The 27033-nt window shown below is 36.7% G+C and overlaps 1 protein-coding gene across 2 annotated transcripts; it reads left to right on the top strand.

Moving 5' to 3' along the window:
* Positions 1 to 26711, top strand: LOC149773042 (dermatopontin-like). Of its 2 annotated transcripts, none has more exons than XM_089946843.1 (5): positions 1 to 178; positions 21053 to 21290; positions 22175 to 22306; positions 23570 to 23693; positions 24490 to 26711. In XM_089946843.1, exons 1-5 carry the CDS (start codon positions 119 to 121, stop codon positions 24530 to 24532), a joined length of 597 nt encoding a protein of 198 aa, XP_089802969.1. In that variant the 5' UTR covers positions 1 to 118; the 3' UTR covers positions 24533 to 26711. The 2 variants fall into 2 exon arrangements, with proteins under 2 accessions (XP_089802969.1, XP_089802970.1); XM_089946844.1 differs by lacking the exon at positions 1 to 178 and adding an exon at positions 13639 to 13841.
* The last annotated feature ends 322 nt before the right edge of the window (positions 26712 to 27033 follow it).

The following is a 27033-nucleotide window of genomic DNA, read 5'->3' as shown; positions in this document are numbered from 1 at the left end:
TTGTTTCTTAAAAGTTATACAAAATGGAGACTATTTTCCATTATCCTTAAGCGTATTCATTTAAGTGTTATTTGAAGAGACTTCATCATAGAAGATACCATATTCAACGCAAATACTTATGACGATTTCTGTTTGTAATCATCATTTGACATCTCGAGGAATTTTGCAGAATATGGCGGTAAGATTTCCATTTGTTTCTCTCCTTTTGCCAATTCAAAAAGATTTCCTATCAACTGATCGTATTTGCAAACAAATATTCAAGCTTATTTTGTCTGCAAATCAACGTCTGAATAATAATATGATTGTACCTTTCGTTTTAAGTTTTTATTTTGTACTTCTATTTACCATACAACACGATTTTGTTGTTGTTGTTTTTTTTTCGATGAAAAGAGATCAACCGGCGGAAGATGAAAATTTACTAACTGCATTTCTAGGTGAGTAACACGTGGAATGAATCAATTGTTAATGCAGGAATACCCTCTCTGGCTAAGTATTCAATAAGGCAATAAGAAGAGAATAACTGAACTGATTTGAAGCTGGAAACATTAAACACATTAATTATTCTTAGGACATATTTTTTAAAGGCTATATGTCTGAATATCTCAAATTTGTAAGTTAAAAAAAATGTACAAAGGGACTATGACAATAGTAAACATTTGAAACTACAACAAAAGCAAGCCAAGGTCTAAATCCCTTCTGGCATTAATCCTCACGCTTTCTTTGCATGGCACTCTTTCATGTGATAAATGAGGCAATTTCACAAAATCATAGTTTAAGAAAAGTATTGATGAAGGAATTAAATCAAATGAATAAATGCGCAAATATTACAAAAATGTGAAAGTGGACAGAGGAAAAAGGCAACATGCCTAAACGATATCTTAATGCCTCTGCCAACAATCGCAGAAGGTAAACTGCGCAACACGTTTATAAGAACACTTTTTTACTCTGGACATTTTTCATACACAACCTGAAAACTTGTTATTAAACATCATAACTATATCACACATGAAACAATGAAACGTTTACTAATAAAATTGTGTCCTTCTGTTGAGACCTATGTTTTTATTAAGCATCGGGACTACTTGTGCATCCTGTTTATATATAAATTATAACAGTGATTAAGGATTGCGTGAGACTCTTTGCCAAATGATTATAAATGCTAAAGACATAGAATATTGTTTAATTACAATCATTATATTATATATATGAAGAAGATGCAATCAGGCAGTCTTATGTGAATTTTTACTATATATTAATACGCATAATTACAGAATCCTCTACGTTTAATTTGATGTACTTACTGCCAACATCTAGTGTGTTAGGTACCGGTTTTTTGCATGAAAATTCATGCATTTGTATATGTGTATTTCTTTGATATCATTTCAGTGTATCTTTAGGTACCGACATCTAATACAATGTAAAACATTTTCCAATGACGTCCCGTCATTACTTAAGACATATACTTTGCATAGAAAATGTCCTCTCACATCCGCGGTTGAAATGTAGTCCTACTGAAATATTTAATATTAGCTTTTTCAAGACCAACCCAACATGTCTAATTTCTGAAGCCTTGTAGGCATGCATTTCTTGCAAATCTATTGAAATGAGGCTTATCCTACGGTAAACAACACCATTTTATGATATAGGTATATTATTAATAACACATATTTACAATAAGAGCAGAACCAAAATCGTAAACACATATGCTGAGAAGGGTTTCACTGCCGCTCTAGGAAGCTCAGAGGGTCGCTTGCCATAAAACCTAGTTATTTTTTTAAAATGCAATTATTTCCCCAAAACGCCACATAGCCTGTATTGATTTTTGTACATGATGTGTCCAGTATAGTACTAACATAAGTAAGATGGTCTTGGAGTATTTTGAACTTGGAACTATTGCACAGTATTCAATGAACAAATGTCGAGTAATGAAGGACAGATACAACAACTTATATTAATGATCCCTTATAAGCACTATTTCAAATCAAGCTGTTTTAAAGAAAAGTTAAAGATATTATCTAAATCTTCATATTTTATTGGAGGAATTAGTCATTATGTAATTCGTCCTTCAAAACAATTACTAGGTACAGGAAGCATGATATCGTTAATCCTACAGTGGATGACACTAACTTCCTATAATTAATGAACAGCATGGCACAGCTGTAATCACCGACTGCAAAAGACATGTTGGACAATAGCTGCTTTCGGCCCCACCATTAAATGAAAGTGTCTGTAAAATTATTTTTGTGGTTATGCTATATCCACTGTTTGTATCCTGCAGTATAAGTACACTAAGTATAGTGAAATGAGCAGTTAATTTTGTTCACAAATAGGTGTCTGTTCCATCAAAAAATCAAATTGTTATATATATATATATATATATATATATATATATATATATATATATATATATATATATATATATATATATATATATATTACGACTCCATGCTCTGAAACTAAGAAACAGAAAGAGGAAAAACCAACACATTTTCTTGAAAGAGACCAGAAACCAATGGAAATATAGAATAATAATAAAAGTACTATAGCAGAAAACCTTATTCTGAAGTATCCTCTGCGACTGTAATGCCAATATTTAAATATTGGCATATCTTCTAGGAGCTGAATTTCCGTGACCTCGTATACTAAATTTCCGCGCCTATTCAGTTACTTTCGGGATGTGACGTCATAGTAGCGACTCGAACATCCCAACTATGAGTTGCCAGAGTAAAAGACAATGCCGTTTAGCGTTGCCTACGTGTGTAATAGCACACTAAGAAAAGCATGTGGACAACATTTCGTTTTCTATTCCAAAAGATAAAGGCATAAAGAAAGTATGGATACATTATTACAAGCGAGTCGATTTCAAAGCAACACCATACAGTGCTCTGTGTTCATTGCATTTCTAAAAGGAATGTTACGAGAGGGATCAAGAAAAAAATGGCAGTTCTAGGATAGGCAAATGCTAGGCCTAGACTAAAAGTTGGCGCTTTTACAGACATACCGTTGGATATTTTAAATCCTGAGAAAAGTGTTAAACGTGTGAGTTACGAAAATAGGTAGAATGCCGAGTAAGTGACCACAAAATGCAACAATCAATTCACAGATATTTTATCTACACCAGCAGTGCTAAAACAAATCTGATAGCCCGACACCCAGGGCTCGTCTGATTTTAGTTCGGGACCATCCTGTATTCGAAGTGAGGTGCCCGTCGGGCTTGTCGAAACAAACATTGATTGGCTGAGGAAACTTTGTTTCGAGAAAACATAATTTTTAAAAAAATCTGTAATGATTTGAGCTGATATAAAACTATCGCTTGGGAAGTTTAAATAGTAACGATTAAAAGAAAAGAGGTCATGTATAATAATAAGTTTCACATTAACTGGCTGACAATAGAAATTGGGGGGGGGGGGCGGGCAACTATTGAACCCACCCCTACCCCAATGTGCGAGCGACAATGGGACGCTTCATTTCTCCCTGTGATACACCTTATTATCCCCCAGGACAAGCCCCTTTTTCATCTGGTCAGCTGTAGCTAAACTGCAAAATAGCTAAAGGTTTGATTTAGGTACACAAGCAAAAAAGCCAGTGTGACTAATTTACTGTTAATCCTTATCCTTGCATTTATCTTGTGAAAAGGACTGCCCTTTCGGACATGCTTCAAAGTGAACATGTTCGACAGAGTGTGTATGTAAGCACCAGCAATAGATTGTCAAAAAAACGATGCTATGAGGCGGACAAAAGCTGGTGCAATGAGAAAGTTGCAGTTGAAACTGCGATATCGTATGTCGAGAAATCCAATATGACGTGTTGGATCAAATTGCATTTCCTTAAAGTTCCATTTTCAAGATCGAGATTTTAGATTTTATATGTTGAGTTATACAGTGGTGTTTTAAAGTTCTATTTCCTATGTAGACGTTTTAAAGTGCATATTTTGAATTATACATTGGTGGTTGAAATTTCAATATCATATGTCGAGAATCCCTGTTTCACACTTTGTATGTAACTGTTTGTGATGAAAGTTCCATTTCATATGGCGAGTATTTAGATTTCATCTGTTGAATTTCACAGCAACGATAAGCAGCGTCCTTATTTAAAAATAACGCTTTCCGTTCACGATAGCGACCTCTAGCGAAGAAATTCATAGTAATTCTCGACTTGTGAATGGTAAATTTCAAACTGTAAATGCACGAAATGTAATGGGCCTCATAATTGAATACACGAATGACGTATCTTAATACTCGATATTATTTTAAATTGTTGAAGTGGAATGTTACATTTAACACTAACAAATCAGTACACCATATAAAAACAACAATTCTGACAAGCGCAATAAAAATGTCCAACCACCGCTGTATAATTCAACAGATACAATATGAAAACTCAACATACGAAACGGAACTTTCAGCACAATCAATATGATTCAACATGTTAAATTGAAACTCTCGACTTATGACATTAAAATTTCAACAACCGCCGTGTAATTCATAAGATACAATCTAAAACCTCGACATTGGACATCGAATTTTCAACCAGCGCTGTGTAATTCAACAGATGAAATTTAAATACCCAACAAATGAAATGGAACTTTCAACATAAACTCGTTGAACCAATACGTAAATTAGGAATTCTCGACGTATGCTATTGAAATTTCAACCACCGCCGTGTAATTCAAACAACACAATCTAAAACCTCGACATAGAAAATATAACTTTCAACCACTACTGTTGCATTCAACAGATACATTCTAAAATCTCGAGCTAGAAAATGGAACTTTGAGGACAAACATTTCTGATTCAACAAGTGAAATTGGAATTCTGGACATATGACAGTAAAATTTAAATTGCAGCATTCTGATTGGACCAGCTTTTGTCATCTACGGCGTCTCAAACGATGCCCTATTTTGTTGTAACCTACAATGCCTAGGACTTCATTTTAACAGTTCAAATCTTTGGGAAAAATTAGGGACCGCTGAATAAATTAAGGCGTACACTTTAGAACAATCCGACTTTAAAGTGACCACCTTAGTCAAAATTGTTTAATCTGAAATCTCCTGAAAGAGGAAAGAGTCTCGACTCCGTGGGAAGCCTAAAGAGAATAGTGCTTTCCTCGTTAAACAAGAAAGGGACCAGGTGGCCATCTTGTAAAAGAAAAGACGGGTTTTAGTGCTAGGACGCAAAAGTTCTGAAAAAGAACAACAATAAGGTACGCACTTTTAGTTTCACTTAATATTCTATAATTTGATTATTTGTTTTATGCATATATGTTTGCTATGACTATGTTTCCATCTTATGTATCGTGTATTCAATTTCATGGAAAGTGTTGATGCTAGAATTGTTATATAATTTACCTTTTCATTACACACTTATTAGTTCATTGGTAGAATTGATTGCATGCGATCCAAATGTTCATATGTGTAGGATTTAATAGGGTTATGTGAAATAACTTCCTTTGTTTGTTAGGACGTTACAGACTATCATGAATTAACGATAATTACCTAATTATATCTGATTTTGTAATGTTTGAATAATCTTGTAGGTTATGGATTGCTGTGAGTTACAATTTGTGAATTTTGTGTAATAGTAATCGAACATGTAGTAGCATGTAAAAGAATACGATAATATTCGATAGACGCTCACGTGATAATTTAAGACCTGCCGCTGGAAGCGAGGTCATTGTCCTACCGTACTAAGTCAGAATTTACACAGTGTGTTAAGCCAACATGCCCTGAGTAACGTAAGTGAATTGTATGTACCTCTAGAGAGTGGGGTATACAGAATTATGGGGTAATTTTGTCCTTTAAGGAACAGCTTTCTGAGAGAAAGACAGGACAGTCTGAAAACCGAAGTCCGAGGAAAAGAAGGGCGAGGTCAGAATAAGAGGAACAGGAAGTCCATGAAGGGGCAAAGCATAGAGCACAGACAGGAAGGTGATGCAAATCGGTCGTGGACATTGCGCTTTTTTCACCTCCCGTTACGAGTATGAAATAAATCCAAATTTGACACACCTGTTAAATTCTATTGATATAATCTAACTTGAATTGGAATTGCCGTTATTAATTTGTTCTAATTAAATATATTATTTTCTTGTCAAAGGGGGCTCGTTTTGCTTTATTTCATCCCAGTATTCTCGCTCAGTTCTCTGTTGAAATTCCATTCTTCTTTCACTCCCGCCGGGCTATAATCTCGAGGGAGGTCATCCTCTAGATAACGCCAGCCAAATCCAATTAACCACCCCTCTTACTAAGAGGGCGAAGTTACAGTATGGTTCGTATTTTTTTCTTCTGAGAACTAAAACTTGACAGACATAATGTAATAATCGGGAGTTCTCTGCGAAAAATCTGGAGATATCACGAGATCGGGAGGTAGGTGTGGAAATACCCGCAAAATCGGGAGGTGTTTCTCCCGGTTTGAGAGCTGACAGGTATGAACTGTCCGGGCTTGGAGAATTTCAGTCAGGGCTAGTAAGTTTATTTAAGTCACCAGCTTGGGGCCTGTGCCTAAAAAGTTTTTCTTTGAACACTCCTTAATACAGTACATAAACTATTTATACCGGACATGTATATGCTATTAGATTTGTCAATACGCTAAGTGTAGCCTGCATGTAAAATACACTGTAATTGAATCAAAAGAATGAAGTTTCTTAATGTTTAAATTAGTTACTTATGATTTCTACTTTACATATTTATTTGTGGGGAGGCGAGGGTGTGTGTGTGTGAAACGTTAATGCACAATTTACGACCGATGAAAACCGTTCTCAATGCATTTTACACCTCCCTGGTAATGGATGTTGTTTGACACACGAGTCGGTCCCCGTTCTAGTCTCTTGGCCCAGAATTCAGTATTATCTCTCAGCGTTTCAGTGTTGGATATATATTTTCAAGATATCAGTCTTTAGGTGGTGTGTGTGTGTGTGTGTGTTGTGGGTAGGTAATGAACATTATTTTTAAATTAATTTATTGCATTCTGGTAAATTTTTAATGTTTACATTGGGCACATTCACTTAATGCTTATCACAGTTTTGCACGGCACACAATGTATAAGTATTTATTTGCTTTTTTAAATTCCAAAATATGAAATATGAGCATCTTTCTGTTGTACCTTTATGCTGTCAGGTCTTAAACACATTATTAACACACAATTCAACAAATATATAATTTTTTGGGGTGGGGTGGGGTGGGGGTGGGGCACCAGACAGATATCCCCCTAATTTTCCACCAAAAAAAAAATCAAAGGTGTTTTATGTGTGTATATTGCTTCCGAAGTTATGTATGTCTGTCTTATATTAACAAAAGAATTTCGATCAAAAATGTAGTTAACTACTAACATTTTTGTCGGGGTATTATTTTTTTCCCCAGTGTCGGAGTTCCTTCCCCCTTTTTTGTGATCTGTGCCAACGATCTCCTAAGTCTCGTGTATGCTATATGTTTTGCTATATATTGTGTGTATGCTATAGATTTAGAAGTAGGGACGGCAGTCTCAGTCAAATTATATCCCATTTGTCTTATCATTTAATTTTTTTTGACTTATAAATTGTCCAAAATTTTGGATAATTTGCTTTTGTTTTTATTTACATTTTTGAATTTTGTAGAGAAAACGGTGTATTTCAAGGTATTTAAAAGAAATTCCGAGTAAGGAGTCGCATTTTCTTTATTCGTTTATGCATCCCTTATCTGCCGGGTTTTAGCCGTCTCATTTATCATTAAAGATATAAAAGTTCCAAAAGGGTTTTATTCTTGGGTTAGTCCCTAAAAGTTAGTGTGGGGAACTCTTGGCTATTTTACCAAATTTATAGTTTGTCCTCGTATAGTTGTTCTGTTTGTCCATTTCCAAACATGTGGAGTTTTCAGACGCTCTTCCGAAGGCCGTTTCACTTCGTGTAGCGCCATATGACATAGCCCTTCAACGTCTGTGCGTCATACTTCTCCCACATGGAAGTTCCCTGTATCCCTTAGTTAGAAAAGAATGCAAAGGACAGAATACTGTATCGGTGCTTTATTAGTATTATTTAGTGCAAACATATACTTAGTATTGCGTTTTTGGTTAGATTTTATTGTTTTCTCAAAATAGTCTGCAATAGTTTGGTTTCGTATATTGGTGCTGTGAGGTGAGAGTTGAAGTCGGGGTCTGGCCCGTCTTTAACGCTACTCGCCCATAGTTGGGATGTTTACTGAAGCCTCTCCCGCATCTCCGCTCTCCCTGGCCAAGACACACAACCTTAAAAAGTAGATTTGTTGTTAAAGACAGGATACGTAATACAAAATCACAATGTACCTTTTAGAAATGCATAACAACAACCTACTAAGTTTAATTGCTCTACCTTATGTAGTTTGTGCATAACTGTGCTGAACACATTTGTTTTCAGAAAAAGATAAGTTTCTATGTTACCAAATTGGACGTCAATTGATTTGTTTTGCAGAAAACTCGATCTCTAAACATAGTCGGCTATATATGACTCTTTTGTTATAGTACTGCAACAGATTCAAGATAATTCTTGTTTTTGAGCATATCTGACATTGGATCTATTTCGGCATTTTCTAAAGGATAAAACGACTAGGAAGGAATGTAAACTACTCCTGATATCGTGTGTTCAAAAACATACTCAGATTTTACACTGACTATCTCCTACGATTTGAGAATATACAGGAAAATATGTCTTAGATCGGTATGCTGACAGAAACAATTATTTGTGTTTCAGTAACTTTGGCATACCGATCTAAGATATGTTGTTTAGTACATTCTTGAATCATATCAGATGTAACAAAGTTTGCTTCCTGTCAGTGACACTGAATCTTTCTCAACTATGCTGTGTGTGTGTGTGTGTGAGTATGTGTGAAATCTATAACATTTAATGTGATTTGTGATTTGGATTTTTAACGTAGCTTTAACAATTTTTCAGTCATAACCCTACGATGTCTGCTATGTGGCAGTTTATAGTGATGTCTAACACTGGGGTATCATGCCGCAGACATGTAGCATGATGTCCCACCCAGTCACATTATCCTGACACCGGGCCGACCAGTCCTAACACTAACCTCTTAATGCTGAGCGCCAAGCGAGGCAGCTTTTAGTACCGTTTTTGTAAGTCTTTGGCATGACTCGGCCGGGGATCAAACCCACGACCTCCCGCATCCGAGGCGGACGCTCTAACCACTAGGCCACCGGAGCAGTTATTACATTTAATAATTTGAACAATAAATTATTAACTTATATTAAGGCAGATATGCATCTAAACAGTACAATAAAAAGTTAGTTTTTTTAGAAACACAAACTGCGTATATATATGTCAGACGTGTTTTGTGTGTCTGTGTGCAAATGTGTTTGAGAGAGAGAGAGAGAGAGGTCATTACGACGCTATTATCATAAAATAAGTAATAGAAAATTGTGAGAAGCAACAAACTTTGCAAAATTGAATAAATAATATAATTTCCAAGAACACAAAGTCAAATTGAAAAACAGGAACTTAACAATAATGTGAATAAAATCCCAAATAATTCTAGAATTACAGACACAAGTCATTTCATTAAAGTTCTCAATAAATTTTAGTTAAAATAATCCAACGATGAACGTATTGATGTGTCTATGATGGCTTGTATAGTGTTGATGTGCCAACAGTTTTTTGTTGGATCACAATGATATAGTCCAAGAATCAAATCCTTATTTGAATTTTCAGTGTAAATTCAAATGTCTATTTCCAAAAATGTTATCAGAGCACTTTTGTATTTCCAGAGAAGAAATAATTTGAATATTTCCAAATCAAATACTGTACACAACAATGATAACTTTATTCTGCTTAGATGTTAACGCAAGAATGAAAAATGTTTTCAGTGACAGTCCTGTACTTGACCTTAGGTCACAATTATCATTTTCTAATAAACACTATTGCCTGATTAAAAAAATCAATCTGGAAGGTTCTAAAAGTTCGCAAGATAAAATGTTAGTTATAATTAGAAATCATGTTACTAAAATTATAATATAGAACTGGAATATATAAAGTACGCCAGGGAAATTCTTGGGGAATTCCAGTAACCTTGTCTCAGATCCAGATAAACATGTTTACTTCTATTAATAATGGTCTTCATTTTAAGCTCATACACACATATTAATATTTTACCTATGTACCAATTGTTTACATAATATAAAAAAGTTATTAACTCACGTCAGGTAGAAAAAAAACTATGATTTAGGATAAGGTTAAGTCCAACATACAATGTTACATTACAATATGACCGCTCCGGTGGCCTAATGGTTAGAGCGTTCGTCTCGGATGCGGGAGGTGGCGGTTTCAAACCCCGGCCGATTCACATAAAAATCTTATAAAACTGGTACTCTCAGTTGCCTCGCTAGGAGCTCAACATTGAGAGGTTAGTGTTAGGACTGGTCGGCCAAGTGCCAGAATAATGTGACTGGGTGGGGCATGATGCTGCATGGATATGGAATTATGCCTATTAAGCAACGTAATAAATGCATAGGTACACCAAATGCTCTTATTTCTAAGACGTCAAAGGTCATGGTTGTGTATTGAAAGCAATATATTTGGTGGGTCAAACAAGCCTCAGTATAATTGTATTATAGAGAATTATGAACCATTCATGTCGACCGGTTCTGTTATATATATCTAATTTGCATTGTTTGTTAGGTTGTTTTTTTAATATAAAAATTCATTATATACAACGGATAATTATAGTATGGACTTGACCTTGTCCAAAATCAAGTTCATTTTGTTCCTGACTAGAGACACTGATGTTTTCTCATTATTTTGTTAACACAAATACATAGTTATTACGTTTCTGGGAGTGTGTATTAAATTCTAGGATCATTATCTTAAACTGAGTCAAGGACAGTATGTTTACCATATTCTTTATTATAATGTTAGTAACATATTTATCTTGTTGACAAACTCACAGTCTTCTAGAATGGAAAATGGCATTAAGTTATAGTATTTCCAGAAAATGCTAACTGTGACCTAGGTCAGATAGAGGAGTTTATATATCGCGTATCTAGAAATTACCCATTGATGCTTTCATATCTTTAGGCATAATCAGTCTTACTCTGTATTTGATTTCGGTGATTTATTTATTAAATTATTTACTCACTGTAATTACATAGTGCTCTTGAATAATATTCTTAGACAGAAACATTAAATGGAATAATAGTGAATTCAAACAACGACATCTTGGATTATATTAGTGTGATTTATCAAAAGACTGTTGGCACATCATCACACTTCATGTCTCTAGTACATTAATACATTCAAGACTACAGGAATATTAACACATACAGCGCTGGATCTTAGTTCGAACACCACTGGAATTTAATTAGAAATTTATTAATTAGGACTGATGATAGAACTTTAGTGCAGAGAAGACCAAAATGATGGCCAACAACATCAAGGGCATCAGCACTGACATCAGGGTCCAATGTACAAAGCTTAAAACAGTCGACAGCTTCAAGTATTTGGGGGCAACTGTAACAAATGAATGATCAAAGCCTGAAATACTATCCTGGATTGTACAGACAACAGCATCGCAGACAAAAGTGAAGCTCATCTGGAAGGACAAGAACATCGCACTCAGCTCATATGTCACACTGATGCACTCACTGGTGATCTCCATATTTCTTAACGCCTGCGAATCATGGACCATAACAGCGGACTTGGAGAAAAGGATACAGGCTGCAGAGATGAGATGTTTCCGAAAGATCCTCGGCGTCACATACAAAGACCATATCACCAATGAAGAAATACGGCAAAGGATAAGACAAGCCATTGGGCCTCACGATGACTCCTGACCATAGTGAAAAAAACGGTAACTGCAGTGGTATGGGCATGTCTCACGATCATCAGGACTTGCCAAGACAATCCTACAAGGCACTGTACAAGGAAGAATAAAGAGAGGCAGGCAACAAAAAAAAAAAAAAAGAGGTGGGAAGATAAAATTTGAGAGTGGACAGGCTTGACACTGAGCGACTCACTGAGAAATACGGAAAATCGAGAGGAATGGAGGAAGCTGGTTGTTAGGTCTTGTGCGGTGCCCCAACGGTCTTCCATACTACGGGACTGATGATGATGATGATGATGATGAAATATATGAAATATATTGTCGCACTTGGACCACCATAAGTTTTTAAAATAGCTCCATGTTTTGCACAAACGATTATTTCATAGCTACACGTGACGTCATGGCTACGTGGGTATAATGTGATGTATAAATATTTTTTAACTAATTTTAAATTCTTCAACTGCTGGTCAATCATTAGCCATGGTATTTTTAGAGCAACTGCTTTTCTTGAAAATTTATAATTTTTGGGGCCAAAAAAGGACTGTATGAAATAAGCAAAACCAACAAGTTTTGCAAAACTTAACAAATAATTTAATTATCAAAGTTATAAATGTCAGTGTGAGAGGAAACTTACAGTATTAGTAATTGAATCCAAGATGGTCATGCAAAAGTTCTATTAAAGTCCAAAAGAATGAAAGGTTCCGTATATATTTCAGAACCGGTAATGTACTGGTCCGCCAAGAATTGTGACGTTGTCAAAATGGCGTTATCCCAAACTCCCCATAATAATTCACAATAATTCCAGAATAATATTATAGTCCAAAAAAGAGCACTTTCTTTTACCACTGAACAGTACAAACAAATGTTGTTCTCTCAAATAATATCAAAGTACAACATAAAACGCGTCTGCAGATTTGATGTTACAAAACGAACACAAGAAATAAAAATGATTCCAAAATAGAAATGAATCTTATTGATCAGTTCTCTTCTTTTATACAGACGTTCAAGAATCTATTACGACTATATGTCGTAATAAACCCCACTTGACAGATCTTATTACTCCATCTAATATTTCAAAATACCTCCTCACGTGACCTAACTCTTCCAATTGGAATTAACTTAATTCACCTGACCGATTTATCCAATGTAAAATGGCCCTATATCGTAAACATATTTACTAAAAATTCTGTTTTTGTAACTGTCAACACGCAAGTAAGCATACAGTTATAGATCCTATGCAAGTTTACGCTTTTTAATATTTTAAATTAGACTCAATGCACGTACGAAATCCGGCTATAGGCAATCACTACAATTTATAGTTTTGGATACAAATTACAAGCAATCAAGTACCAGGAGCTACATAAAACAGTATCTAGCAATTTGCTATGTGAAAAAAATGTTTGTTTAATCAAATTACACATTACTTGAAACGCATTTAGTCACATTACGTAATTGTATTGTTTATTGAATAACATTGTATACTATTAAATTGAAGATAGAATAATAACTTTCCGTTTGTAAGACAGTCTAATGCACATAACGTTTGAAGAAAAAAAATAAAATTCATTTATTTTATGGCAGGCGTTTTCAAAGGCGTACCTCGCTGTACGAGCACAATAAATGAATATATAATGTTATCATCAATCGTAACAACCAGACAGCTTTCATAGCATACCATCGTGACGGGTTCGCCAATTTTCCATTTCAACCGGGTATTCAAGCCTTCTTTCGAGCTTTCAGACACGTCAATCTCGCACATTTCCACTTATCCGTGACTTACACCAAATCTACCAACTTAGGAATGCGTAACGTCACTCAGTCAGTATATGGTATTGTAGAACGGGCTGCTCATATTGACCTGGTTCGAAATTATGTTGTGCGATGCTTCAAAGTAATGTATTGTTGTTATTTGCTTTTTCTGCGTTTACATGAGCAGAAGCAGAGGAGAATTGAGAGTTCTTTTCAATGTGAAACAGAACCCAATGTGTGTCAAAGTTAGTCCAATACACAAGTGGGCTATGGGATATTTACAAGAGAAGATATGTTGCAAGGAGTGAAACTTGAGGTAAGTTTGGAATAGGGTCTGGAGAAGAGCTTGACTTTGACGAAAGTTGTTATAATACAAAACTGGGGAATATATTAATATGAAGTATCCGTAGAGCATAATATCATACTCAGATCAATTAAACAAATGGTTATACCGACTGAGTGTAGTGACGTAATTTACCGAATTTTGGCCTAAGTGTCGGGGGTCTGGAGGAAATGTAAGAGATTGAAACATGTTAAAACATGTCTGACAACCCGATAGATGGCCTAGCAAGCTGATTCTAGACAGCACTTCAAGCGTGTTGTCTGCATATTTAATATTTTGCTATATGGACATGTGCCAAAAAGAGTAATGCTGCCAGATTGTATATTTCTCAGATCTTGATTTATGTGCATCAATCTATGACATGGAAATGGACAGTATATATACCACCTCTGGACTCCCTTATCTCTTGATACTTATGAGTATTTTTGCTAAATATTTGTGACCATTCGTCAATCAGAGAGCCAAAAATGATATGATCTCTTTGCCTCAGTTTGCAAATTTGTGCGATTGACTGGAGCTTTTAATATTCTTGATAACATATTCATCTAGGAACACGTGTTCAGGAGACAATATTATATAAGGAGCGCAGAGAATAGGAAGTCGAGGAGACAGGAAGACGATGATACACGGTCAAGGGAGGAAGGTGATGCAGTTCAGTCGTGGACATTGCGCTCTTTTCAACACTCGTTATTATGATGAAATAAATCCAAGCTGGACACAGCTATTAACTTCTGTTGACGTAATTTAGATTGAATTGGAATTACCGCTATTAATTTGTTTATGTTAAATTTGTTATTATTCTGATCTAAGGGAGATCATATTGCTTTATTTCGTCCCAATATTAATGGTCAGTTCTCTGTTGAAATTCTATTGTTTTTTCACTCCCACCGGGCTATAACATCGAGGGAGGTCATCCTTTAGATAACGCCAACCAAATCCAATTAACCAGCCTTCTTACTAAGAGGGCGACGTTACAAAGTGGGGTCTATCGTCTGAGATTATTTTGAACGGTGTGAGTGACAGAGTCTGAGTAGGATATTGAATAGAAAGTAGAATACCATAGCAGTGATAAATTTGGTTATTGTTTAAGCAAGGAATGACGAGAGTAAATCGAGGCAACATATATGCATTCTGTAGTTAGTGCATGCCATTGTTTGATAGTTCTTTAATGTATATTATGACATTGTAAGAAATTAAGATTCCGTACCTGAACCGCTCTGATAGTATGGTCATTGTCTGAATAAAAAAAATTCTGAAATAATGCTTGCCTTTAGTTACTCTTGCGAGCAAAGATAATTAAGGAAGTCCCGAGGGAGTAATTGCACATTGTTGGTGCGAGCCAGCTGAATTTTGGAGAGAAATTCAGAAATTTATACTGCCAGACGCTGTTAGGTTGCATTAGAGTTATTTTAGTACGTACGTAGGTTGAGACTTTATTGAAACAGAATATGGGTAAGTATTCTTAAGGAAGCTGTTTCTTGTAAGGCAGCAAGAGTTAGTAAATACTTAAGATAAGTAAATTGGTTGGTGTTACAATCGTGTAGACTAGAATGGCAACTGATAGGCAGTTGGTCAAAGAGTTTAAATCTATTGGTAAAAACGAATTATGTGATGAAAGGACCCAATTAGCGGAATTTGTAGAGCGGAGTCTCAGGGAATACAGAGGACAGCACGCGGAAGAGAAAGAAAGAGTTAGACAAGCAGAGGTTAAAGAAAGAATTAGACAAGCAGAGGAAAAAGAAAGAGAAAGAGAAATCGAGTTAGCCAGATTGCAGGCCGAAGAAAAAGCCAGGGAGATAGAACATACGTTAACCATGGAGAGAGAACATACGTTAGCCATGGAGAGACTAAGGATATAAGCGTAAGCTAGGAGAGGTGAAGAACTGATTGAATATTCAGGACCCACAAGCAAAATATCAGAGGATAGACGAATCGTCCAGGTAACGATGCAGATGTTTAACGACAGGGACGAAATCATCAATAACGTTTTAACTCAGTTTGAAAAGTTAGCTTTAATCCATCATATACCCAAAGACCAGTGGGCCATTACTATCTCCGCATTTTTGCAAAGAGCTGTCGCAGATGTCTATCATAATATCGCACCGACTGCAGTAGACGATTATGCTCTTAAGAAAGCGCTGTTAAGGCATTACAGGCTGTCGGCCGAAAATTTTGCAAACTTTTCAGAGAATCGTCTCAGCGAACAACGGAGACACGCGCACAATTTCATACTCACGTACGCGTGATTTTCGATATATGATCAAAATGACAGGCACCGCGCTCAATTATGAAGGCATACGGGAAGAGATCTTGAAAGAAAATGTCCTCCTTACCTATCAGATAGAAGTGAACGTATTTTTAGCGGAGCGTGATTTCGAGACCTTAGAATATATCAGTGTGATGGCTGAACGAAATGAGTGTGCACACTCTTGTCCAACCACCTGGGGTGGCAGGGATCGACCCAGCGCCACTGACTTTAGAAGAGCTAACGGTTTGCCACCTCATAGGTGGAATGATCAAAATGGTTGGAAGCTAGGGGCTGATAATCCCAGCAGTGATCAGTTCCGTGGTCCAGGAAAGACCCAAGGGGTAGATAAGGGTACCCCTGATAAGAGCTGAAGTTGTATGCTACGGCTGCAACAAACCTGGCCGTATTTTCAAAGACTGCAGGAAAAATAGGCCCACGATAAACGCAGTGACATGAGGCACTGGTAGAAGGTGTAAACTACTAGAATGGTCTAATACAGCAGAAACTACGGTAAATGGAGAGAAGGCTACCGTGTTGTATGACACCGACTGTAGTTATCCAGCCTTGGCGGATAGCAAATTTGTCAGATTTGCTAATTATACAGGTGAGACAATGAAAGTCAAATTTGCTAATAGGACTAAAGATTCTCTCTCGGTTGTCTACATCGACCTTGATTCGCCGTATGTGAAAGGACGAATTCAAGCAGTATGCTTGTCAGGATTGTCGCACGAGCTAATTCAAGGATGTAGGTATGTGTTGCCATAGCCTAATCCTATGACGTATACATCTGTACACGTGGGGTCCATAGAGACGAAGTCTTTAAAACGAAGGTCAGGGTCGAAGCCGCTGAACCCCTCGACTTAACTCAGAGACAATTTGATACCTGGTGCATTAAGGAGACTTCAAGAGGAAGATTCTACTCCTAACAGGATACGCGGGTATGCAAAGGAGGAGTCCGTGCGGAACTGCCAGACGGTGAGGAAGAGTTCGTGATGAAACGAGGTACCTTGTATCGATACGCCCGGAAGAGTTCTGATAGATATAAGCAAGTGATTGTACCTCGATCTAAGAGAGAAGAAGTGCTTAGGAACGCACATGAGAGTCTACTTGGTAGCCACATGTGCGTGCCAAGGACGAGAGATAAGTTAGTGAGGGAATTCTACTGGCCAAGTGTACATGGGGATGTAAGGATGCTTTGTCTGGCATGTGATAATGTCAGGTGGTGGCACCTAGAACCTCACATCGCCCAGTGCCACTAGGAACCACTCCTGTGATTGATGAACCGTTCTCGAGGGTGGCGATATATTTGATAGGTCCGATTAAGCCTGCATCAGAAAGTGATAATCGTTATGTGTTAACGATTGTTGATTACGCTACCCGATACCCGGAGGTCGTTACGTTGAAGAACATTGATTCAGTCACGGTGGCTGAGGCTTTTGTAGGAGTTTGGTCCAGAGTTGCTGTACCCGAAGAAATACTAACTGACCAAGTGACACAGCTTGTTAGCCAGGTGATGGAAGAAGTGAACCGGTTACTTTCCATTAGGCACCTGATAGCTACCCCGTATCATCCGCAGTACAATGGTCTAGTAGAGCGTTTCAATGGGACGTTGAAGCAAGCTCTGAAGAAGTTGTGCGAAGGTCGACCCAAGGACTGGGATCGATACCTTCCCGCGATACTTTTCGCGTACCGCGAAATCTCCCCAACCTAGTCTAGGATTTTCACCTTTCGAACTAGTTTATGGGAGGACAGTGAGAGGACCCATGGCTATATTGAAACAGTTGTCGACGGATGAAAAGGCATTCAAGGAAGTACGAACAACGTATCACTATGTTATTGACCTCCGTAACAAACTGGATGAAGTTTGCAACTTGGCCCAGAATAATCCCTGTGACGCACGGGGACGTCAAGCCAAGTACTACAACAAGAAGGCGAAGGAACGGAAGTTTGAAGTGGGTGACAATGTGCTGTTGTTGTTACCATTGTAGCAAAACAAACTCCAAGTATCCTGGAGGGGACCGTTCGTTGTAACGGAAAAGAAGGGTGGACAGAACTACCGTGTCCGGGTAGGAGATAAAGATACGTTGTACCACGTTAACCTTCTTAAACGCTATAGTTAAAGGGAGACACCCATTGAGATCGTGGTTGCTACAGTTGTGACTGAAGAACCCGACGACAACAGAGGAGTGGCGAAAGTCCTTCTTAGTTGTCCTTTTAGGAGGGATGAAACCTACGATGACATTGTCCTTGACGTAACGTGAACGGCAGAACAACGTGAAGAGGTGGAGGAGATACTCCACGACTACTCAAGTGTCTTGACAGAAAGACCAGGCATGATGGATTTGGAAGAGTTGAGTTTGAAGCTGCTGGATGAAACGCCAGTGAAACTGAAACCCTGTCCACTACCTCATGCGAAGTTAGAAACTGTACGGGACGAAATTAGAACTATGCTTGACTTAGGGGTCATTGAACTAGCCGAATCTGCATATAATTCACCGGTTGTTTTGGTCCAGAAGAATGATGGTGATCACCACTTTTGCGTCGACTATCGGAAATTAAACAGGATTACAGAATTTCAGATGGAAATGTTACCGGATCCTGAGTTCATATTTGCCGGAGTAACCAACGCCAAATATTTCTCTAAAATAGACTTGTCCAAGGGATATTGGCAAATTCCAGTTCGTAGGGAAGACCGTCCGAAACATGCCTTTTCAACAGCAGATGGGACATACCAAAGGTAGTCATGCCGTTCGGGGTCCTGAATGAACCCAGCATTTTCACCCGAATGATGAGGAAACTGCTGGAAGCTTTAAGAGGGACGGGAGTTTCAAATTTCATAGACAATTTGTTATTGGCTACATCTACTTGGGAAGAACACGTGGTCTTACTAATAAAAGTTCTGGAACAACCTAGACAGACAGGGCTCACTGCCCGACCATCTAAATGTCACATAGGATTTCGGAGACTGACTTATCTAGGACACACACTCAGTGAAGATACATTAACCCTAGACAGTGCTAAAACCGACCAACTTCGGAACACCGCACGTTCAACTACGAAGACAGAAGTTCGATCTTTTTTAGGACTTGCAGGTTATTATCATAAATATGTCGCAAACGACAGCGCTATTGATAGTCGGATTACTGACTTGACAAGGAAGAAGGCTCCGACGAAGGTTATTTGGACAGACGCTTGAGAGAGAGAATTTCAGACGTTGAAGGATAGGTTAACGTCAGACGCCGTAGTGAGACTACCGGGCGTGACAAAGGACTTTGTCTTACGTACCAACGCTTCTGACAGGTGTCTTTGTGCAGTTTTACTGTAGGAACATGATGGGAACTTATTTCCGGTTGCTTGTGGTAGCAGGAATTTGTCGCCAGCAGAGCGTAATTACTCTGTTACCGAAATAGAATGCAAAGCGATTTTATTTGGGATCTCTAAATTCCACGCGTTATCTGTATGGGTGAAAGTTTATTCTGTAAACTGAACACCAACCACTTGCCTATTTAGCCCAAGCTAAATTGACAAATGTACGTTTAATGAGATAGTTATTATTTCTTCAGCAATATCAAGTTCAATTTCGTTACATTAAGGGAAGCGCCATTGTAGGAGCAGATTGTGAGGTGAAGAGGTCACTTCGGGACATGTAAACAATAAACTGAAATACAACTTCAAAATTCGGAGAGCAAAATCCCTGATTTTAATCGTAAAGGGGGCCTATGTAAAGTGTCGAATTTTGAATTTTATTGAACCTTAAAGTTGAATGAATTGAGCATTAAAATTATGTCACATTTGAGCCAGAAAAGACTTTGTGAACGGTCACTTCGACCTTTCTTCTTTTCGCCCCCCCCCCCGTGTAAGTGATAAAACTTGAAAGGCTAGAATTTATGACTGAGTGAGATTTGACCAAGGCATTGCTACGCTGTCCTGTGAAGTAAACATTTGAGCTACCAACCATACCTGCTTGACAAGAACCCGTGTCAAATTATCATTTTCAAAGGGAAATTGATATGCCCGTACTTTACAGATTCTAAGCTGTCTAAATCTGACGGAAGAAATGAATTTCTTGGGATAATTTAGGAATCGCTTCTTACGATTGGGCAGAATAAATTAAGGCGTACACGTTAGAAGTAAAGAGAATTTATAGAGACGACCTTAGTCGATATTCTTTAGTCTGAAATCATGAAAGAGGAAAAGTGGCTCCAAGGACGCCTAAAGAGAATAGTGCTTTCCTCGTTAAACAAGAAAATAGGACCAGGTAGCTGTCTTGTAAGAAATGACAGGGATTAGTGCTAGGACGCACAATTTCTGAAAGACAACAGCGTTAAGGAACGGCTTTCTTGGGAAAGAGACGGGAAAGTCCGAAGACGGAAGTCCAAAGAGAAAAGAAGGGACGAGTTCAGAATAAAGATCTAGGAAGTCCAGGAAGAGCCAAATCATAGAGAATAGGGAGTCGAAGGAGGAAGGTGACGCAGATCAGTCGTGGACATTGGGGTCTTTTCACCACTCGTTATTATGATGAAATAAATTCAAGCAGGACACTGCTATTCAATTCTAACGTTGAAGATTTAAATTTAGATTGAATTGGAATTACCACTATTGATTTTTGATTAAATTTGTTATTTTTCTTATCTAAGGGGGATCCTATTGCTTAATTTCTTCCCAATATTCTTGCTCAGTTCTCTGTTGAAATTCTATTCATTTTTCACTCCCACTTGGCTATAATATTGAAGGAGGTCGTCCTCTAGATCATGCCAGCCAAATCCAATTATCCACCCCTCTTGCTAAGAGGGCGACGTTACAATATATATATATATATATATATATATATATATATATATATATATATATATATATATATATATATATATATATATACATACACACACACACATAGAGAGAGATTCATACCTGCATACATGTCTCGTATTTGCAGGAAATGAAGACTAGAAGTTTGATTGTTTTCCTTTTGGCCCTGACTGGGATATCTGCAGCGTATCAGCGGGAGATTTATACGTATGACGAGTATTTTCGATTTTCCTGCATAGACTACAAGCTTCTGACCTTTGTGAGGAGTGACCACAGTAACTATCACGAGGACAGAACATGGGAATTTCGATGCGATGACAGCCGCCTTTCTCTTGCCTCTGTACCTCGATCGTGCTCTTGGAGCGGTAAGAGCATTGAGCAAAACGATACATTGTATTTTAGGAATTTTACGTAATTTAATACTACTTTTATTCCTTTATGACGCCCTTAAGCACCTCATTATTTTACTTGATTTATCTGCGTGTATGTGTACGTTTGTATATATATGTCATTAATTGTGCATTGAAGCGAGTACAACATGCAAATAATAGGATTTGTCTACACCTCAGTTTTTGGCTTAAATTTTTGTCCAGCAGCCTGATTACATTTGTTGCACATATTCCCACATCTTCTGTGCAACCGAAAACAACAGAACGGAAGAGATGCCTTATTTGACAAGCAATTCCTCAGTCCACTTGCACATGGTATGCCGAACAGAATTGTATTGTATTTACTCCATTAAAGTATGACGTTACGTAATGTAGACATACAATGTGGAAATGGTATATATATATATATATATATATATATATATATATATATATATATATATATATATATATATATATATATATATATATATATATATATATGTGTGTGTGTGTGTGTGTGTGTGTGTGTGTATAGACAGGCAAATAGATAGACATATAAATAGACAGACGATTCTAATACAAGAGTTGCATAATACAAAGGGTCAACTCTGTTGTTGTACGAACAACTTTTGCATAAACAAATTGTCGTATAAAGAGACTTTGGATCTCTCATATATTGTTGTCATCACTGAAGAACATACACAAGTGACTGCAAGTTAAAGTGGTCCTTCATATTTATTTGGATAAACAAAAACACATTATGAGGTTTAGCATTGTTAAAAAAATTCAATATCACCTTTGACACATTTTTATGTTCTGTACTTTTAAAGTGAATCTGCTGAAGAAAACAGTAGTACATTAAGTTGATTTATCAACAGGTTATGTCAATGAGTATGACGCCCCTGTTGTATTCAACTGTGGTGGAAATGGCTTCATACAAGGGATAGAGAGCATTCACGACAACTACAAGGAGGACAGAAGATGGAACTATTACTGTTGTTCTTCGTTTCGCAAGTAGATGTCGTTATATTCGATTGACACTCACACAACTTAAAAAAGAAATAATCACCTTTCCATCCATCCAATGAGCCGTTCATCAATCCATCCATCCATTGATCCATCGATCCATCCATCAATCCATCCATCCATGCTTCTTTATTTTTAATTTCGCGCGACGGTATAACTGCTATTCTTAAAGAAAAAATAACATGTGGGAAGAAATACTGTTAAACATCTTTTCAGAACGTCTTCCTACTGGTCACCTTTTTATGCTAGTGTTTGAAGGATATTTTGTTCTACCAAAATTAGGAAAAGATAGTTGGCAATGTGTGGTTGCCACAAAATGTAAGGTAGATTTCGATGTACGGAAAGAAGACCACATGAAAGCTTTCTTCAAATTACCCCACTTGTCAACAGCAATAGTCAGACTATTCCAATATATCGACGTGCACATTTATGTTACAATTATAACACTTTTAAATGAAAGCTCATTTGCATATAAAGGATCAAATCATAATATAAAAACACAGAGCTGTGATAAGAAAACTTGCAAATTGCACAATTATCCACTGCTTTACTTACAAACTCCCCTCTCCATCTTTAACTTAGTTTTTTATTTTTTTTATTTTACTGTCTCCAACTGTCATCTTTTGTTTAAATGCTTCAACAAATGTACCGTAGAATCGGAAATATTTAGTTGCTTTTCCACCGTGTTAACAACTATCCACGAAATTGTGTCCGCCAAGACAATAAGCTTATTATTGTACTTCATATTAACGTAAACAGTGGGATCCCATGAAGTGGTATCTACACAAAAGTGACCATTTCCTCCAAAACGATTCGATTTTTCGCCCCGAATATTTCCCTTTTTACAGTATTTGTGTAAACGTCTTACTTTATTTTAACAACTTGATTAGAACTTGCTCCTATGGATTGATAATGTATGTATCGTGCCGTCTAATGTTAATTGTATCGTAAGAGAGATGACTGGATAAGCTGCAATTCTGCCAGACCTATCTTCATGCAAAACCTGCAATAATGGCAATTAATGAGTTGTAACAAATGTCAAAGACTTGCTTGATTTAGTAGAATTTGAGACCGATAAAGGGAGTTATGAAAATGAATAGACATTCGAAGTGGCTCTTTTTATGCATTAACAATCAAACATGAGAGAAGGAGATTCCATCTATCCCTCTGACATATAAGGCCACTTTGATAAGTCAAAGACCTTTATTTCATAATGGATACTTGAACTTTTTTCTTCCACCATCTAGAATACAAAATAAGCGACTGCTACTTCACGAATCAGCTCAATAAATGGGATCAGACTCTTCAAGTAACGGTTCGACCTGGAGAAGTTCTGCGTGGGGTAGTCAGTATTCATGACAATGGGAAAGAGTAAGTATTCAATGAATAGTCTATACCCATCTGTATATCTGTTTGCCTGTTAGCCTGCATTTATATTTCCAAAGGCACATGAATTTATATTTATTGGCAAAATGATTGATACACGTTTTCGTCACATATATTATAATTATTTAAATCTATATTAAAGACGTCAATATTTTGAGCTAAAACCACAAACAAAGCTCTGCTCAATTTCTAAATTATTGCACGTACAAATTGATGATCTTTAAAAAGATCCATTTGATTGCAAATGGTTAACGTATCATATGCTTGTGCGATCAAATGTTTTTCGCAAAGAGTATTGTGGCACAATGTATAAATAATATACTGCATTTGTGCTGGATGAATAAAATGGAAACTTAAACATGTACCGTTTAGCTTTTCAATTTATATTTAATTACAAGTGGGGGAAAGAGAGAAGAAAAAAAAACAACAAAAACCCCATAAAATAAACAAGAAAATTTGAATAACATCATACCATCGAGGATTTTACAGTACTTCGAGCAGCAAATTCTAAACGAAACCTGTTCAGATCCATATCACCGTCTGACTCTATCTTTGCAATGCATTAAAATTAAAGACATTATTGTTGTAGCTTATTATGTTGAATGTTGAACCCATTCAATTCATGATATCTACACTATATTCTCATTAGAACGAAATATATCATCAGGTGACCTATATTGCATTCTCAGTCATTTTTAGTTTGAATTACTTGCATTATTCTTAAAAAGGACAATTGACTGAGATAAACCATGTAACACTCACGTTTATTCTTTCAATTTAGGGACAGGATCTTCTGGTTCGAGTTTTGCAGGCTGCATATTTAATGATGGCGGTGACACGTTAAAGAGCTCTGAAGACGTACATGGCATGATGCGAACACGAGTCTTGGTGACTAGTTAGTACGGTCTTGTGGCAGTGTGTTCTGGATTGTGCAAACCTCCTGATTCAATATTTGCTGAGACGATATGAAATTAAGGAGCTTTGTACCATGCTATATCCAAAACGTTATAAGAATTTATCATTCTAGAGCTCCTTCTTTATCGATTTTTAATATTTTTTTTTATGGAAGCAGATACCGCTTGCATTTATAACTTTGCGTTATATTTTTAATTTACAGTTAAAACATATAATGCATGAATGAATTCTTTACCATCTGAAATTAAAATTATATATGTCAAATCAATATTGTAATGTCGTTAAAATTGGGGTGTTATCATCTTGAAGTAATTTTGCCAGGACCGCTGATTACATACGCCCATGAGGAAGTCGCGTGATTTTCCGTATATTTTGTCTACTAAATTAATAGTTTCACTACATGCTCTAAGACCCCACTCCCATCATTTGCATAGGTTAAGCTTTACTAACTGCATAAAAATCATACAATTTTATCGATTTATTTCCTTAAATACAAATAAGAAAACCTCAAAATCTGAGACAAATCGAGTCATCAAAAGTCAAAGTTACGAAATATTATCTACATTCTAACTCAGTACTTAGAGATCCTGACCTGTAGCTGATGGGTTACGACTTCGAATCACATACCCCATGGCGTGCTTCAACTATCTTTGAGCAAAGTTCTTTACCATAGCTAAGCGTTTCAGAACTATTTCTTATGGCAGAAATAGTTGATAACAGCAAATGTTGCTGAAATTGATAAGCTGCGTTAAATTATTATTATTATTATTATTATTATTATCATCATCATTATCATTATTATTATTGTTATTATTATTATTATTATCGTCGACCTTGTCAGGTTTTGCCTTTTCCAATTCTTTAAGTGAACTTGGGTTATATAGCGACATTCTTTGACACACTATGCAACAGCCGGCCGCTCCTCTCGCTATTGGGCACAAGTAAAAGGCGAAAGCAGAGTAAGATTAATGGGATTTGCATGATGGAACTGTTAACACTCACCAATTAGTGGGCGGGAATTACCTCCGAGGAATATATAAGTTTCATCGCTATCTGTGTAGTCTGAAAAGAATTGTACTTTAAACTTGTTCCTGATGTCTGTCAAACATTATCATTATATTCACTGCATCCACTACAAAACAAGCTGGATCAGATCTTCGTTGCTTTTTCACTGACTTGCATGTTGCTAAACATATTTGTGCAGTTGTTCTGATTATCTTTTACATAATTATATATTACAGTATGATACTTTATAGTCCATATACAGGAAAATCGTTTTTGTTGTCTTCTTTCGGTCTGACTAGAAAATAACAATGAAACAATATTTTTTGACCACTTACAATCTTGGAATTGACATAAGAGCGAAATATGATTTGTTGGAAGATACTTTAATCACAAATCCAGCATATATCTGTCAGATCCTCTATCACTACATAATCGCTGGTTTATATTTCACTTGAATCTTTTTTCTTAATGGAAAATAAGAAAACAAATATTCTCTCATTTTTTTCAGCAATATTTAGTAAGGATAAGGTCTCACGATCGGTTGTGCTTAGTGTTAATCATTTGATATAATGCAATCACCCCTTTACTGCGCCGAATTATATTTTAGATCTTGCTTCTAGGATGATTGTCATCCTTGTTATAGTGTGATCTTATTATAGGGAATCGATACTGGACGAAAATCAATCACTTTCCAGGCGCTTCCAATCTTATAATCGCTGCTTCGAAATGTCTGTAATTTAAAAAATTGACGCAAATATAAATAAATGAGAGAAATATTTTGAAAATATATTATATCCAGTTGCTTTTGTCTGGCTCCCTTTTTAAATCACGTCTTAGTTTTTATGCTAGTAGTTTCACTATTTATAATGGCAGCAAACTACAACAAAACGTTTCTTCTCAAAGATATTGCCTAGCATAGCCGTTTATTTGTTTTTGCTCCCCATCATATTGTCTGTCTGAGAATTAATGATCTATGCTGATATGCATGTAATTTTAAGAAGTAAATATTTCGTTTTAATACAACATTTATATTAATTATATTTGTGTGATTATATTCTGCTAAATTAAAGCAAAATAGACATATCTAGAGGTATTTACTTGTTTATCATCATTTGGCCGCTCCGGTGGCCTAGTGGTTGGAGCGTCCGCCTCGGATGCGGGAGGTAGTGGGTTCGAACCCCGGCCGAGTCATACCAAAGACTTTTAAAAAAATCGTACTAACAAATGGCGTTCAGCATTCAGAAGTTAGTGTTAGGGCTGAATCAGCTTAGCGTCAGGATAATATGCTTGGGTGGGACATCGCGCTACGTGTCTGTGGCACGATACATCATGATAAACTGCTAAACTGCAGACATAGTAGCGATTTGACTGAAAAAATGTTAAAGCTACGTCAAAATTCCAAGTC

This window comes from Sinohyriopsis cumingii, unplaced genomic scaffold, assembly GCF_028554795.1.
Source record: "Sinohyriopsis cumingii isolate HCF-2022 unplaced genomic scaffold, ASM2855479v2 utg000913l, whole genome shotgun sequence".
Classification (NCBI taxonomy): domain Eukaryota; kingdom Metazoa; phylum Mollusca; class Bivalvia; order Unionida; family Unionidae; genus Sinohyriopsis; species Sinohyriopsis cumingii.
Note: the sequence above shows the minus strand (reverse complement) of the source record. Positions and strands in the feature narration are given on the sequence as shown.